This window comes from Mya arenaria, chromosome 3, assembly GCF_026914265.1.
Source record: "Mya arenaria isolate MELC-2E11 chromosome 3, ASM2691426v1".
Taxonomy (NCBI): domain Eukaryota; kingdom Metazoa; phylum Mollusca; class Bivalvia; order Myida; family Myidae; genus Mya; species Mya arenaria.
Genome location: NC_069124.1, coordinates 89542873 through 89562465, shown reverse-complemented (window position 1 = coordinate 89562465; position 19593 = coordinate 89542873). Strand labels below are relative to the sequence as shown.

At 41.6% G+C, this 19593-nt stretch overlaps 1 protein-coding gene across 1 annotated transcript in view; it reads right to left on the bottom strand.

Annotated features, from left to right (window-relative positions):
• Window positions 1-11510, bottom strand: part of LOC128226407 (uncharacterized) — a 57319-nt gene extending 45809 nt beyond the window's left edge. Inside the window, 1 exon segment of the mRNA XM_052936283.1 lies at window positions 11236-11510. Within this exon segment, the coding sequence (XP_052792243.1) occupies window positions 11236-11510 (275 nt within the window).
• Window positions 11511-19593: the final 8083 nt, after the last annotated feature.

Sequence of the window (19593 nt, the reverse complement as noted above, 5' to 3'; positions counted from 1 at the left end):
AAACAACCTTCCACTAGCGGTCACATTAACACACTGAACCATTCACCAGCGGGCACTTAACACACTGAACTTTCAACAGCGGGCACATTAACACACTGAACCTTTCCACCAACGGGCACAGTAACACCACTGAACCTTTCCACCAGCAGGCACATTAACACACTGAACCTTTCAACCAGCGGGCATATTAACACACTGAACCTTTCCACCAACGGGCACATTAACACACTGAACCTTTCCACCAGCGGGCACATTAACACACTGAACCTTTCCACCAGCGGTCACATTAACACACTGAACCTTTCCACTAGCGGTCACATTAACACACTGAACCATTCAACCAGCGGGCACATTAACACACTGAACCTTTCCACCAGCGGGCACATTGACACACTGAACCTTTCCACCAGCGGGCACATTAACACACTGAACCTTTCCACCAGCGGGCACATTAACACACTGAACCTTTCCACTAGCGGTCATATTAACACACTGAACCTTTCTACTAGCGGTCACATTAACACACTGAACCTTTCCACCAGCGGTCACATTAACACACTGAACCTTTCAACCAGCGGTCACATTAACACACTGAACCTTTCCACCAGCGGTTACATTAACACACTGAACCTTTCCACCAGCGGGCACATTAACACACTGAACCTTTCAACCAGAGGTCACATTAACACACTGAACCTTTCAACCAGCGGTCACATTAACACACTGAACCTTTCAACCAGCGGGCACATTAACACACTGAACCTTTCCACCAGCGGTCACATTAACACACTGAACCTTTCTACTAGCGGTCACATTAACACACTGAACCTTTCTACCAGCGGTCACATTAACACACTGAACCTTTCCACCAGCGGTTACATTAACACACTGAACCTTTCCACCAGCGGTTACATTAACACACTGAACCTTTCTACCAGCGGTCACATTAACACACTGAACCTTTCCACTAGCGGTCACATTAACACACTGAACCTTTCCACCAGCGGGCACATTAACACACTGAACCTTTCCACCAGCGGTCACATTAACACACTGAACCTTTCCACCAGCGGGCACATTAACACACTGAACCTTTCCACCAGCGGTTACATTAACACACTGAACCTTTCCACCAGCGGTCACATTAACACACTGAACCTTTCTACCAGCGGTCACATTAACACACTGAACCTTTCCACCAGCGGTTACATTAACACACTGAACCTTTCCACCAGCGGTTACATTAACACACTGAACCTTTCCACTAGCGGTCACATTAACACACTGAACCTTTCAACTAGCGGGCACATTAACACACTGAACCTTTCCACCAGCGGGCACATTAACACACTGAACCTTTCCACTAGCGGTCACATTAACACACTGAACCTTTCTACTAGCGGTCACATTAACACACTGAACCTTTCCACCAGCGGGCACATTAACACACTGAACCTTTCCACCAGCGGGCACATTAACTCACTGAACCTTTCAACCAGCGGTTACATTAACACACTGAACCTTTCCACCAGCGGGCACATTAACACACTGAACCTTTCTACTAGCGGTCACATTAACACACTGAACCTTTCCACTAGCGGTCACATTAACACACTGAACCTTTCTACTAGCGGTCACATTAACACACTGAACCTTTCCACCAGCGGTCACATTAACACACTGAACCTTTCAACTAGCGGTCACATTAACACACTGAACCTTTCCACTAGCGGGCACATTAACACACTGAACCTTTCCACCAGCGGGCACATTAACACACTGAACCTTTCCACCAGCGGGCACATTAACACACTGAACCTTTCTACTAGCGGTCACATTAACACATTAAACTTTTCAACCAGCGGGCACATTAACACACTGAACCTTTCCACCAGCGGGCACATTAACACACTGAACCTTTCCACCAGCGGGCACATTAACACACTGAACCTTTCTACTAGCGGGCACATTAACACACTGAACCTTTCCACCAACGGGCACATTAACGCACTGAACCTTTCCACCAGCGGGCACATTAACACACTGAACCTTTCTACTAGCGGTCACATTAACACACTGAACCTTCTACTAGCGGGCACATTAACACACTGAACCTTTCCACCAGCGGGCACATTAACACACTGAACCTTTCCACCAGCGGGCACATTAACACACTGAACCTTTCTACTAGCGGTCACATTAACACACTGAACCTTTCCACCAGCGGGCACATTAACACACTGAACCTTTCCACCAACGGGCACATTAACACACTGAACCTTTCCACTAGCGGTCACATTAACACACTGAACCTTTCTACTAGCGGTCACATTAACACACTGAACCTTTCCACCAGCGGTCACATTAACACACTGAACCTTTCTACTAGCGGTCACATTAACACACTGAACCTTTCTACCAGCGGGCACATTAACACACTGAACCTTTCTACTAGCGGTCACATTAACACACTGAACCTTTCCACCAGCGGAAACATTAACACACTGAACCTTTCCACCAGCGGGCACATTAACACACTGAACCTTTCCACCAGCGGTCACATTAACACACTGAACCTTTCCACTAGCGGTCACATTAACACACTGAACCTTTCCACTAGCGGTCACATTAACACACTGAACCTTTCCACCAGCGGGCACATTAACACACTGAACCTTTCCACTAGCGGTCACATTAACGCACTGAACCTTTCCACTAGCGGTCACATTAACTCACTGAACCTTTCAACCAGCGGGCACATTAACACACTGAACCTTTCAACCAGCGGGCACATTAACACACTGAACCTTTCCACTAGCGGTCATATTAACACACTGAACCTTTCAACCAGAGGGCACATTAACACACTGAACCTTTCCACTAGCGGTCACATTAACACATTAAACTTTTCAACCAGCGGGCACATTAACACACTGAACCTTTCTACTAGCGGTCACATTAACACACTGAACCTTTCAACCAGCGGTTACATTAACACACTGAACCTTTCCACCAGCGGTCACATTAACACACTGAACCTTTCTACTAGCGGTCACATTAACACACTGAACCTTTCTACCAGCGGTCACATTAACACACTGAACCTTTCCACCAGCGGTTACATTAACACACTGAACCTTTCCACCAGCGGTTACATTAACACACTGAACCTTTCTACCAGCGGTCACATTAACACACTGAACCTTTCTACCAGCGGTCACATTAACACACTGAACCTTTCCACCAGCGGTTACATTAACACACTGAACCTTTCCACCAGCGGGCACATTGACACACTGAACCTTTCCACTAGCGGGCACATTAACACACTGAACCTTTCTACTAGCGGTTACATTAACACACTGAACCTTTCCACCAGCGGTCACATTAACTCACTGAACCTTTCCACCAGCGGTCACATTAACACACTGAACCTTTCCACCAGCGGTCACATTAACTCACTGAACCTTTCCACCAGCGGGCACATTAACACACTGAACCTTTCCACCAACGGGCACATTAACACACTGAACCTTTCTACTAGCGGTCACATTAACACACTGAACCTTTCTACCAGCGGTCACATTAACACACTGAACCTTTCCACCAGCGGTTACATTAACACACTGAACCTTTCCACCAGCGGTTACATTAACACACTGAACCTTTCCACTAGCGGTCACATTAACACACTGAACCTTTCAACTAGCGGGCACATTAACACACTGAACCTTTCCACCAGCGGGCACATTAACACACTGAACCTTTCCACTAGCGGTCACATTAACACACTGAACCTTTCTACTAGCGGTCACATTAACACACTGAACCTTTCCACCAGCGGGCACATTAACTCACTGAACCTTTCCACCAGCGGGCACATTAACTCACTGAACCTTTCAACCAGCGGTTACATTAACACACTGAACCTTTCCACCAGCGGGCACATTAACACACTGAACCTTTCTACTAGCGGTCACATTAACGCACTGAACCTTTCCACTAGCGGTCATATTAACACACTGAACCTTTCTACTAGCGGTCACATTAACACACTGAACCTTTCCACCAGCGGTCACATTAACACACTGAACCTTTCTACTAGCGGTCACATTAACACACTGAACCTTTCTACCAGCGGGCACATTAACACACTGAACCTTTCTACTAGCGGTCACATTAACACACTGAACCTTTCCACCAGCGGGCACATTAACACACTGAACCTTTCCACCAGCGGGCACATTAACACACTGAACCTTTCCACCAGCGGGCACATTAACACACTGAACCTTTCAACCAGCGGGCACATTAACACATTAAACTTTTCAACCAGCGGGCACATTAACACACTGAACCTTTCCACCAGCGGGCACATTAACACACTGAACCTTTCCACCAGCGGGCACATTAACACACTGAACCTTTCTACTAGCGGGCACATTAACTCACTGAACCTTTCCACTAGCGGTCACATTAACACACTGAACCTTTCAACCAGCGGGCACATTAACACACTGAACCTTTCAACCAGCGGGCACATTAACACACTGAACCTTTCTACTAGCGGTCACATTAACACACTGAACCTTCTACTAGCGGGCACATTAACACACTGAACCTTTCCACCAGCGGGCACATTAACACACTGAACCTTTCAACCAGCGGGCACATTAACACACTGAACCTTTCAACCAGCGGGCACATTAACACACTGAACCTTTCTACTAGCGGTCACATTAACACACTGAACCTTCTACTAGCGGGCACATTAACTCACTGAACCTTTCCACTAGCGGTCACATTAACACACTGAACCTTTCCACCAACGGGCACATTAACGCACTGAACCTTTCCACCAGCGGGCACATTAACACACTGAACCTTTCTACTAGCGGTCACATTAACACACTGAACCTTCTACTAGCGGGCACATTAACACACTGAACCTTTCCAGCAGCGGGCACATTAACACACTGAACCTTTCCACCAGCGGGCACATTAACACACTGAACCTTTCTACTAGCGGTCACATTAACACACTGAACCTTTCCACCAGCGGGCACATTAACACACTGAACCTTTCCACCAACGGGCACATTAACACACTGAACCTTTCCACTAGCTGTCACATTAACGCACTGAACCTTTCTACTAGCGGTCACATTAACACACTGAACCTTTCCACCAGCGGGCACATTAACACACTGAACCTTTCAACCGCGGGCACATTAACACACTGAACCTTTCCACCAGCGGGCACATTAACACACTGAACCTTTCCACCAGCGGTCACATTAACACACTGAACCTTTCTACTAGCGGTCACATTAACACACTGAACCTTTCTACCAGCGGGCACATTAACACACTGAACCTTTCTACTAGCGGTCACATTAACACACTGAACCTTTCCACCAGCGGGCACATTAACACACTGAACCTTTCCACCAGCGGGCACATTAACACACTGAACCTTTCTACTAGCGGTCACATTAACACACTGAACCTTTCAACCAGAGGGCACATTAACACACTGAACCTTTCAACCAGCGGTCACATTAACACACTGAACCTTTCAACCGCGGGTACATTAACATACTGAACCTTTCCACCAGCGGGCACATTAACACACTGAACCTTTCAACCAGCGGTTACATTAACACACTGAACCTTTCCACCAGCGGGCACATTAACACACTGAACCTTTCCACCAGCGGGCACATTAACACACTGAACCTTTCCACTAGCGGGCACATTAACACACTGAACCTTTCCACCAGCGGGCACATTAACACACTGAACCTTTCCACTAGCGGGCACATTAACACACTGAACCTTTCCACCAACGGGCACATTAACTCACTGAACCTTTCCACCAGCGGGCACATTAACACACTGAACCTTTCCACCAGCGGGCACATTAACACACTGAACCTTTCTACTAGCGGTCACATTAACACACTGAACCTTTCCACCAGCGGGCACATTAACACACTGAACCTTTCCACTAGCGGGCACATTAACACACTGAACCTTTCCACCAACGGGCACATTAACTCACTGAACCTTTCCACCAGCGGGCACATTAACACACTGAACCTTTCCACCAGCGGGCACATTAACACACTGAACCTTTCTACTAGCGGTCACATTAACACACTGAACCTTTCCACCAGCGGGCACATTAACACACTGAACCTTTCCACCAGCGGGCACATTAACACACTGAACCTTTCAACTAGCGAGCACATTAACACACTGAACCTTTCCACCAGCGGGCGCATTAACACACTGAACCTTTCAACTAGCGGTCACATTAACACACTGAACCTTTCCACCAGCGGGCACATTAACACACTGAACCTTTCCACTAGCGGGCACATTAACACACTGAACCTTTCCACCAACGGGCACATTAACTCACTGAACCTTTCCACTAGCGGGCACATAAACTCACTGAACCTTTCCACCAGCGGGCACATTAACTCACTGAACCTTTCCACCAGCGGGCACATTAACTCACTGAACCTTTCCACCAGCGGGCACATTAACACACTGAACCTTTCCACCAGCGGGCACATTAACTCACTGAACCTTTCCACCAGCGGGCACATTAACACACTGAACCTTTCAACCAGCGGGGACATTAACTCACTGAACCTTTCCACCAGCGGGCACATTAACTCACTGAACCTTTCCACCAGCGGGCACATTAACTCACTGAACCTTTCCACCAGCGGGCACATTAACACACTGAACCTTTCCACCAGCGGGCACATTAACACACTGAACCTTTCCACCAGCGGGCACATTAACACACTGAACCTTTCCACCAGCGGGCACATTAACACACTGAACCTTTCCACCAGCGGGCACATTAACACACTGAACCTTTCCACCAGCGGGCACATTAACACACTGAACCTTTCTACTAGCGGTCACATTAACACATTAAACTTTTCAACCAGCGGGCACATTAACACACTGAACCTTTCCACTAGCGGGCACATTAACTCACTGAACCTTTCAACCAGCGGGCACATTAACACACTGAACCTTTCCACCAGCGGGCACATTAACACATTAAACTTTTCAACCAGCGGGCACATTAACACACTGAACCTTTCTACTAGCGGTCACATTAACACATTAAACTTTTCAACCAGCGGGCACATTAACACACTGAACCTTTCCACCAGCGGGCACATTAACACACTGAACCTTTCAACCAGCGGGCACATTAACACACTGAACCTTTCTACTAGCGGTCACATTAACACATTAAACTTTTCAACCAGCGGGCACATTAACACACTGAACCTTTCTACTAGCGGTCACATTAACACACTGAACCTTTCAACCAGCGGTTACATTAACACACTGAACCTTTCAACCAGCGGTTACATTAACACACTGAACCTTTCAACCAGCGGTTACATTAACACACTGAACCTTTCAACCAGCGGGCACATTAACACACTGAACCTTTCCACCAGCGGTTACATTAACACACTGAACCTTTCAACCAGCGGTTACATTAACACACTGAACCTTTCAACCAGCGGGCACATTAACACACTGAACCTTTCCACCAGCGGGCACATTAACACACTGAACCTTTCCACCAGCGGGCACATTAACACACTGAACCTTTCAACCAGCGGGCACATTAACACACTGAACCTTTCCACTAGCGGGCACATTAACACACTGAACCTTTCAACCAGCGGTTACATTAACACACTGAACCTTTCAACCAGCGGTTACATTAACACACTGAACCTTTCAACCAGCGGGCACATTAACACACTGAACCTTTCCACCAGCGGGCACATTGACACACTGAACCTTTCCACCGCGGGCACATTAACACACTGAACCTTTCCACTAGCGGTCACATTAACACACTGAACCTTTCCACTAGCGGTCACATTAACACACTGAACCTTTCCACTAGCGGTCACATTAACACACTGAACCTTTCCACCAGCGGGCACATTAACTCACTGAACCTTTCCACTAGCGGGCACATTAACACACTGAACCTTTCAACCAGCGGTCACATTAACACACTGAACCTTTCCACTAGCGGGCACATTAACACACTGAACCTTTCTACTAGCGGGCACATTAACACACTGAACCTTTCTACTAGCGGTCACATTAACACACTGAACCTTTCTACTAGCGGGCACATTAACACACTGAACCTTTCCACGAGCGGGCACATTAACACACTGAACCTTTCCACTAGCGGGCACATTAACACACTGAACCTTTCAACCAGCGGTCACATTAACACACTGAACCTTTCAACTAGCGGGCACATTAACACACTGAACCTTTCAACTAGCGGGCACATTAACACACTGAACCTTTCAACTAGCGGGCACATTAACACACTGAACCTTTCAACTAGCGGGCACATTAACACACTGAACCTTTCAACCAGCGGTCACATTAACACACTGAACCTTTCTACTAGCGGTCACATTAACACACTGAACCTTTCCACTAACGGGCACATTAACACACTGAACCTTTCAACCAGCGGGCACATTAACACACTGAACCTTTCAACCAGCGGTCACATTAACACACTGAACCTTTCTACTAGCGGTCACATTAACACACTGAACCTTTCCACTAACGGGCACATTAACACACTGAACCTTTCCACTAACGGGCACATTAACACACTGAACCTTTCAACTAGCGGTCACATTAACACACTGAACCTTTCAACTAGCGGGCACATTAACACACTGAACCTTTCAACTAGCGGGCACATTAACACACTGAACCTTTCAACTAGCGGTCACATTAACACACTGAACCTTTCAACTAACGGGCACATTAACACACTGAACCTTTCAACTAGCGGGCACATTAACACACTGAACCTTTCCACTAGCGGGCACATTAACACACTGAACCTTTCCACTAGCGGGCACATTAACACACTGAACCTTTCAACTAGCGGTCACATTAACACACTGAACCTTTCAACTAACGGGCACATTAACACACTGAACCTTTCAACTAGCGGGCACATTAACACACTGAACCTTTCCACTAGCGGTCACATTAACACACTGAACCTTTCCACTAGCGGTCACATTAACACACTGAACCTTTCAACCAGCGGGCACATTAACACACTGAACCTTTCAACTAGCGGGCACATTAACACACTGAACCTTTCTACTAGCGGTCACATTAACACACTGAACCTTTCCACTAACTGGCACATTAACACACTGAACCTTTCAACTAGCGGGCACATTAACACACTGAACCTTTCAACCAGCGGGCACATTAACACACTGAACCTTTCCACCAACGGGCACATTAACTCACTGAACCTTTCAACTAGCGGTCACATTAACTCACTGAACCTTTCAACTAGCGGTCACATTAACTCACTGAACCTTTCCACCAGCGGGCACATTAACTCACTGAACCTTTCAACCAGCGGGCACATTAACTCACTGAACCTTTCAACCAGCGGTCACATTAACACACTGAACCTTTCAACCGCGGGCACATTAACACACTGAACCTTTCTACTAGCGGTCACATTAACACACTGAACCTTTCTACTAGCGGTCACATTAACACACTGAACCTTTCAACCAGCGGTCACATTAACACACTGAACCTTTCAACCAGCGGGCACATTAACACACTGAACCTTTCTACTAGCGGTCACATTAACACACTGAACCTTTCCACCAGCGGTCACATTAACACACTGAACCTTTCCACCAGCGGGCACATTAACACACTGAACCTTTCAACCAGCGGTCACATTAACACACTGAACCTTTCAACCAGCGGGCACATTAACACACTGAACCTTTCCACCAGCGGTCACATTAACACACTGAACCTTTCCACCAGCGGGCACATTAACACACTGAACCTTTCCACCAGCGGTCACATTAACACACTGAACCTTTCCACCAGCGGGCACATTAACACACTGAACCTTTCCACCAGCGGGCACATTAACTCACTGAACCTTTCCACTAGCGGTCACATTAACACACTGAACCTTTCTACTAGAGGGGACATTAACACACTGAACCTTTCCACTAGCGGGCACATTAACACACTGAACCTTTCAACTAGCGGTCACATTAACACACTGAACCTTTCCACCAGCGGGCACATTAACACACTGAACCTTTCCACTAGCGGGCACATTAACACACTGAACCTTTCCACCAGCGGGCACATTAACACACTGAACCTTTCCACTAGCGGTCACATTAACACACTGAACCTTTCTACTAGCGGGCACATTAACACACTGAACCTTTCCACCAGCGGGCACATTAACTCACTGAACCTTTCCACTAGCGGGCACATTAACTCACTGAACCTTTCCACCAGCGGGCACATTAACACACTGAACCTTTCCACTAGCGGGCACATTAACACACTGAACCTTTCCACTAGCGGGCACATTAACACACTGAACCTTTCCACTAGCGGGCACATTAACACACTGAACCTTTCCACCAGCGGGCACATTAACACACTGAACCTTTCCACTAGCGGTCACATTAACACACTGAACCTTTCTACTAGCGGGCACATTAACTCACTGAACCTTTCCACCAGCGGGCACATTAACTCACTGAACCTTTCCACTAGCGGGCACATTAACACACTGAACCTTTCCACCAGCGGGCACATTAACTCACTGAACCTTTCAACCAGCGGTCATTTCGCTGAACCTTTCCTCTAGCGGTCACATTAACACACTGAACCTTTCCACTAGCGGGCACATTAACTCACTGAACCTTTCCACCAGCGGGCACATTAACTCACTGAACCTTTCAACCAGCGGTCATTTCGCTGAACCTTTCCACTAGCGGTCACATTAACACACTGAACCTTTCGACCAGCGGTCACTTTAACACACTGAACCTTTTAACTAGCTGTCAAATTAACAAACTTGACAATTCCACTAGCAGTCACGTTTACACGCTGGACCTTTCCACTTGTACCAACTTTTCATATTGTCACCGTCCGTACGCCGAAGGGCATGGTACTTAAACGCTCCCCTGCCGTAGGTTTTATATCCCTTCAAAACTCCAGAGCGTCTTTGTCATCTACCTCCGATCCAAGGCGGGAATAGTACAGTAGCTTTCAAAACTGTCGACAGCTCCTTCTTTAACTCGGATGATCGACACAGTTCCCCTCCAAGGACAACAATTATACCTACTCAACTTTTTTTTCAAACCGACCTTCCGGATTGCGCTAGCCTTAGCTACCTCCCGATCATATTCATATTCATATTCTTTTTCTTCTTCTCCTTCCTCTTCTTCTAATTTCAAAACAGTAATGCTGTAAGAGCCGGGATCTTGATCAATGCGCCTATTTTTTAAAGGATGAACGGCTGACCCCATTAGATCAACCTCGCTGTTTAATGTCGAATCTCCATTGGCTGCCGAATGTATATTTAGTTCGTCTTCCAGAGAGTCCCGGACCCACATCGCGACCTTCGCGTGTTTGCTCACAAAATCATAGGAACCAGACTATACTACCTGATCGCGTGACGGGACGACGATTTTGATTGGATAATGTCAAAGGATTGGTTTACAATGATTAAAATAAGGGCTTTAAACCCAGTTTTTGTATTCCACTGTTTTACCACAAGTAAACTACGACTTAATATTTGCAATATAATTGACATGATTGAATCGCTGTTTGCCTTGAATCTTTTAATGCAAATTTACCTCCACCCCAACTATTGCAATCCGTATTGACAAGGACTGGGTTAAAGTAAACTTCATATTCGTCATTTCATTACAGTATAAGCAAAAGTACAATTTTAGAATACAGCAAAGTACATCAGTCTCTGAAACATGGTTCAACTAAAAGTGGCAGCAAATTTGTTAGACTGTGTAAAATTGTTGTAGCACATGATGCATTGCAAATGTATGGTTCCACCTTCCGAAAGCAGGGTCGTAATGTATCAGACAATGCCAACCATTCGAGGATATTTTTGAAGCAGACTTGCAAGAAATACAGTAATACGACTTCATAGCTCGTGGTGTCGGTTGTCTGCTGTGTCGTTTATCTGCGCCCAAAGGAATGGCATACCAATCACTTATATAAGAAGGCGTTCCACACCGATTGTGACTCTGGAGAGCGTCTGTAAGCCTAGGAAATTGGACGTTTCTCCTTCATAAAGAAAATATTAATAAAAGCTATTTTGCAACTTAAAATGCTAAGCAAGGATATTTGCGTCAAATGTCGTAATTAAATTGAAATTTTATGACATTTGGGGTTAAAGTTAGGTGTCCCTAGGAGTCTTTCATTGACTCCGATTACACATGCATTGTATGTTTAACAAAAACCAAATTATATAATTAAGAATTGGGCGGAATAGAAATTTTGACAATTTTCATTCATGTATAACACTTTTCTCTTATTACATAAAAGTCCTAATCTGGCATCATCTCCATTTTTCAACTGAAGGAAAGATAAGTCTTGTATCTTATGTTGCATACGTGTATTCATTATTTACATAAGAGGCAACATATAGTACATAAACGTATGTTTGTATCAAAATCATTTTCGTCAATTTCCATCATTTTAAACAAGTCTTTGGTTGATAGACGGCATTAATGGATCATTCAGATCTCAGACAAATCCAATACTGGTCAAGTCAGACTAATTTGATATAGATTGCTGTATATGACTACGGTTTCTTGTTATCAGTATTACTATGTTTGTACACGTTGACGTACAACATAGTGTACTGTACAGGGCCGATATTGAATAATGGTAGGTTTAGAAACAGATAGTTCCTATAATGTATCAATCACCATATATCTCGAAACTCCAGTTAATGCGAAGACTAGATAAATTAGTCCAATATGTAAAATTTAAAACGGACTCACACGTTACAGTGCATATGATGCCAAGTCCTGTATTTTAAATACGATATGACTTATGTTAATATTGAAGAAACGTTAAATGCACTAACCTAAGTACTTGAACCGTTAAGGCCGTCAACAATAACGAACTTAATTGACTCACACATTGCATCAATGCAGCATCTTGCTAGCATGCAGACTGTTAAATGGGATTATTTGGAGAATCTGCCAAACAAACCGAACAAGTCAACACATTATTTGAAAGATATCAAGCGAAACTACTCGCGCAATCCAAACATTCCAATTACTATCGAACTTATCTCGAATGAAAATGTAATATTAACGAAAAGTATTTTGTTTAGTCTAGAAAAGTTTTGAAAGATGTCAAAATAGAAATAATACTTTCCAAGTTTGTAGTTTTAGTTAATCACTTGAGCAGTTACGAAATTGGTGTATCTTAGGTATTCTATGGTTAAAGCGGATATTGAGTTGTATAACCACGCTCGATGTTGTATATATAATTTAAAGATGCACTCTTACTCCCAAATAAGATTTACCACAATTAATATGATTGTTTTGATGGACGAATAAATATCGAAAACAATGTGTTTTATGAAAGATACCGAGTTTAATATGAAAGAAAGGTGCAGAAAACACGGTATTTCTACCTTATATGAGACGATGGTATATTGCAGTAAATCTTTTAGCACTCACCAATGAATCAATAGTTCAGCTATTAAATAAACGGTTATAATTTTGTTATCAGTAAAGAATATTTTCCATAAATGCATTCTTTATGAAGTATTTAAAGGTTTATCACTCAAAATTTATGATTGTTATACATGTGTATGTATTGATTTTAAATAAGAGTGTCACTTTAAGCTTATATAGAAAAAAGAGTAATTTAGTGGATACAAGATCCAGCTATTTATTTCACAAAGTTACCTTACATTAATCAAACTTTGATTTCTTAAAATAAGACTTGCTGCATTCCATAAGAAAAAGAATCAATTGTTTATACTAGAACGTGTCTAATCAGGCAATGAACTAATATCACGTTAATAATTCATCAGGGCCAAATTGGTTAGAGGCAGGAAGAAATGAGAAAACGCCTCATATGTCCTGAAGAAAAAACGACAGCTTTTATTATCCGAATCAAGCAACTGTAATCACATAGATTGAATTTCTATATCAAATTGTTCGTTCTACTATAAAATTATTTTTATCAACTGCCAGGATAGATGTCTAGAAAAGTTTTCAATTTTCAAACTTTCCTACATTAATTTGCAGGGAAACCTAACAAGCGCACAAGTATCCGTAATAACATCTAATTTCCTACAAAATATTAAAAACATGCATATGTTCATGTTTATATTTTTTATTGAATGAAATGAGCACGAAACTTGAAAAATGACCGCCAAACTTCATAAGTTGTCAGCAATGTCTTCTCTAATTTGTATGAAATTTATTGTTAAAAAGCGCAAGAGAGCCAAGATATTTAGGAAGTTGCAGCAGCCTTTAGTCCTCTGCCATTTATACTCACTGGATAGTTATTTATTTATATATATGCCAAAGGTTGCCTTTGACTTCCTCTCTTCACTTACGTTTCCATCTCTTATAATGGAGGCAATAAAGTAGTGGGATTGAATTATATTTGGTTTGAACATCACCACGTTTACACATAGTATGCTATTGGTCTAACCAATGTTTACTTTATTATTACATTCAAACATAAAACATGTTTATGCAAATAAGTACAATAGGATAGGAAATATCATGGATGCAAATACACTAAACAAGATAATTATTTACACATAACAGATTTAGGGCTTATAGAATTGAGCATTTAGCGAAATTGGTTCTCCTTATTTTCCTTTCATGTCATTAGTAAGGGGAATTACATCGTCTGGGTTAAGAACAGAACAGAACACACAACAAGTGTATTTACACACATAAAATCACTCATATATACATCAATGAAGTAGACTATGATAGTCCATGATCAAATTCCTTTATTTAACATTTGCTTGGTGGTTATATAAGTTTTTTAACTAGTTGCGATTTTTTACAGTAACAAAAATGGTAGCATCTGTTAATCAAACGAATAATTTCATACAAAATTTAATCATTTTACAACCATTTAACAGCTGGTATTCAAACATATAAGAATCATCTATCAAGTAAAGTAATGAAATTCTTTCTCTTAGTAATGCTTTATAGACGAAAATAGAGAGATTCTTTAACAAACCAGTATGATCTTTATTCAGCAATTGTATGTTTTTAAATATATTTGGGCGAGTACGATAACATCGTGGAATATATATACTTAAATATGAAAAAAATATTTACAATCTCCAATTGTGTTCCCTGATAGAAAAAACTAAAGATTTAAAGTTTATCTACCGCCTTTCCTAAAAACCAGTATCTTTAGTTTGCTTTGATTTACCTCAGGTTTCCATGTGTTAGAAAATTCCTCTAATACATTAATGTTCGCTTGCAGTTCTTCTGCTGAATTAGCAAAATATACAATATTGTCTACATATAAAAGCAGAAAGAAATTTAACAATCCTGTGTCGACCCCTTTGGTCCCTTTGAGATATAATAATTCCTCTAGATCATTAATGAAAAAAATAACGGCGATAGACATTCGCCTTGACGGACACATAAATGACTTTCAAATACATCATCTAAACCCTAACCCTAACCCTAATCACATATATTCCCAAATCAGATATCATCAAGACATTCTGGGAAATCAACCAAATACAATTAAAATGTATTTGTTGCTGTTGGTTTTTAAAAGCAATACGATACACTTCAATGTTTGGAATTTTAAACAAATCACTCATAGAATGCAAAAATACACTGTTTAGACCATAAACGTTATATACCGTTGTGCGATTTGGCAACTATTATTGTGTTTTGGAATATCTAGAAGTATATCAAATGTGTGTCATGCAAGTATTTGCGAGTCAGAGGCTTTACCAACTGACCTTATCTGCCCGGAAGGCTCACCTACTCTCTGACCTGTTTTATTCAGCAGCGGGACATTTTTCTCCGCAAACGGAATATTTTTCCTTGCATTTCAGGACTAAAGTTTTTGAAGACCATACAAAACTTTACACTGAGGATGCGTTTTCTGCGAAACAGTGTTGTCATGGTACCTCGTTAAGCGCCAAATGTTACACGCTTAAAAAAGTATGCGTTCAATCAGGGAATTTGCTGCTTGCAAATCGCGCGCTCTACTCAATTCTGTAACACTCCGAATATGGAGATCTCTAGTTGCGGAATTGGTACCACGTGGACTGAAACGGAAATACACAGTGAATAGAATGGTTGCAAGGCACTACTTGTATGGATACGTGTATGAGTCGCTACCTTTCGTGCACTACGTCGTCAAGCTATGTTTGCATTGCTGAATTTCAGAATGACATGTGAGACAGTGCAAATAAAAGTGGTGTGATTTATTCGAGTATAAGCGAGCCAAAAATACAATTAAATTTCGTAAACGACTTTTAAACTCAATCGAAACCGTTACACGTAAATAAAGTTACGCGTGCTTGTTCACCTTTCGCTTCGCTGTCTGATTATAATGTACTTGATTTTAGAAATGTACAGTGTAAATAATTAAGTGAGAAATAAGATTCTTTGCTGTAACAAATTACTCAAATCGTTGAAAACTGTCAATGTGTAATTGCATTATTTTCAATCTAAACAAGATTACTGAATCCCATGAGCTCAACAATTTATGCGATATTGTGACAGTTCTTGTCCATAAACTGTCTTACGGTTTAGGCTGGTGGACAATGGCTATTGTTGTCTAGATATTTTTCCCATGCTAATTTGTAAGGAGAGTCATCTATCAAGACATGTACAATAGATGTATAATTTTCAATCTCCAATGGTTATTAATGATCTTAGATAAAGAGAAACAAATAAAGCTGAAAGAGATGTTTTGCAAGAATAAGTTTTCGTAAATGCTGACATTTGGCATGTATCTTGCATATCATATAATTTGATCTTTATGCTGGGTGTGGATCGCATAGTTTTAGAGAACAACAGAACTAAGGTTAAAAGTTCAGGATTCAATATGTCTTCCAGACATTTCCGTTTTGTATGCCTTTAGAAGTCTTCCTTTCCTTTTCGAAAAAAGAAAACATCATCGTAGACGGTCATCAAGAGGTTATATTTAATGGATATATGTGATGTAGTTCACCTGACTCACAGGGGCGTTAGACTCTGCGAAAGATTCAACATTTTTATACACCCTGGTAAACTTGAATTATTATCCTTGGCGTTTTCCGGCACACTTATGTCTAATGTTATAATTTGGGAACTTTACATGCACGTTCAACGCATGCATCCCTAGACACGTTATAATATGTGACCAATTTATGTAAATTACAAAGCACCAATTCACCAATAGTAACAGCTTTAAAGTTTGAAAACAAATCCAGACATAGCATAAGCGTAAAAGCTTCGTTCTCAATTATGTCGTGATTATTTTTGAAGCAAAAAGTAATTATACTCTAGACAAATTTAAAAAACGGAGTCTGCCAAAAAAGCTAAATTTGTAACAGGTAATCCCTGAAGACTGGTACGTTGTTGAATTTCAGGAACCGAGAAGAAGGGCTTGTCTGATAAGCGAGAGTTTAAGGCACTTTTTCATAAGTATGATGGCTATTTGGAAAGCTTTTGTTAGTCGCCCTGGGTCGGACTTGGCTGATGCGTTAATTGCGCCATCCGGTGGTTTCAGCGTCATGAAGTTGAGGATTTGGAATGTTGGCAACAAAATTGTGTTCCATTGTGTCTTGAACGTATAATTTCCTGTAAAATAGAGTTACTGGACAAGGCATTTAAACTGTATTCAAAAGAGGGACGAACGTACGTCTGGAGTGTGTTGGACATGGCATTTGGAGGACTGGATTGTAGGTTACGCATAATTAATTAGTAATCTTCCTAACGTTTTAACACGTTTTTCCTCCGGTTGAACGAGTGAAATGGTTGGTAGTGTTTCGCTTGATGGAAATGTGAACAACATAAACATCTGCCAATCTTTCTCCTAGGGTTGTTCAAATGTTATCTGGGTCGCAATGTAGTTGGTGTTAGTATGATGTGTGCCTCGTTTAGTGTTTTGTTTATTTGGCATTGGTGAGATAATGCTTTTCAAGTTTGCTCTTCGTTGTGAGACAGTTGAACAGATTCGCTCGGCCAGGGAATAGCTTTTCTGAGCATATTGTTACGTTGAATGACGCTGTAGATAACTTTCAAATAATCCCAAGCAAATATATTTTAATTCAATTAGGGAGGAGACATTAAACCGAATATTGTATAAGATCGGATAGTTAGTGTTGTGGAAATTAGCGGTGTAAAACGTGGAAATAGTCACTTGTGCGTAATTAAAGAATAATGAGTTTGCCTGTCCAATTCAGGTGCAGCTGCCTGACTAATATTATAATATTAATATTGCTGAAAGCACTATGAATTGTATATGTCTCTGTCATTTCCATGAAGTATAATATCTTTGAAACATTGCAAGTTTTTATCATTTAATTTTGCATACGCTTCTGAGTTCTATTTTTCGATAAGAAGATTTAACAACTTTTCTGTTAACTGATATATTCATAAATCTGGTCGCTGTTAAAATTCAGTGCATTTTGCACATGACATAAAGTGTAGAATTATGGAATATGTTTTTCAAAGCTGTAATCAGATAAGCATATTCGTGCTTACAAAGTGGTTCACCTTAAGTTTACAACAATGATTACCATAACGATGATCTGCATAATGCAGAAAAAATATTCTGTTCCGTCTAAGTGACTGGATCCATCATCAAAATCATTCTAAAAATAATATATGTCGCATCATGTCGGTTTCAGTCGTATTTTGTTTTGCTATATGGGAAATATCATTGTGTTTTTAATTTATTTTGGGTACAACAGTGCTTTTCGTTTCAAACGTTAGCCAAGCTCCCGGCATAGGACGCAATTGCAAACTTATATTTATAAATTGTTGTTTTTTTTCAATACTTATTCGCAATGTGAGACAGCACAAGAGAACAATTATAGAAATAAATAAAAACGACTTGATCGTTCCTGTTGTTGGATTAGCTGCACCCAAAGGAAATGCACAAGTTGTTTTGCCGCTTGTATACTTATATTTGAATTTCTATTAACATCAGTTTTTTTAGAAGTCATCAACTCAACAATCCTAAATTTATTCGGTGTTTAAACAAAATATGGCTTTAACGGTAAAGCAAGTCGATGAGGGTATGCTCTGTTTGTGGTGTAAGTTTGTTTTTGGTGTACTGGTTTATTTGTGTATGTGATGTTGTTTCTTTAGTTCATTGTTATTTTGGCCCTTGCATTGTGCCCCTAGACAGGGTTGTTGCTGTTGTTGTTTCCGACTGCCGCGCTTGTAGTTTTCATTGTATTACGCATGAATTTCGGCATAACATTGTGAAATTCGTCCTTAAGAGAGATATAAAATAGACATCTAGGAATTGCAGTTTGCTTATGCTTTCTACCAATTTCGATGTTTAACTTATGAACACAATGAACACCTATATTTTGTTATGTTAACATTACACAAACTGAACACTAACAATATTATATAAACCAGAACAAGCAAATGGTTGCCTATGCCTTCCTCCCTTCACTTATGTTCCTATCTTCTTAAATGGAGCCAATGGGAA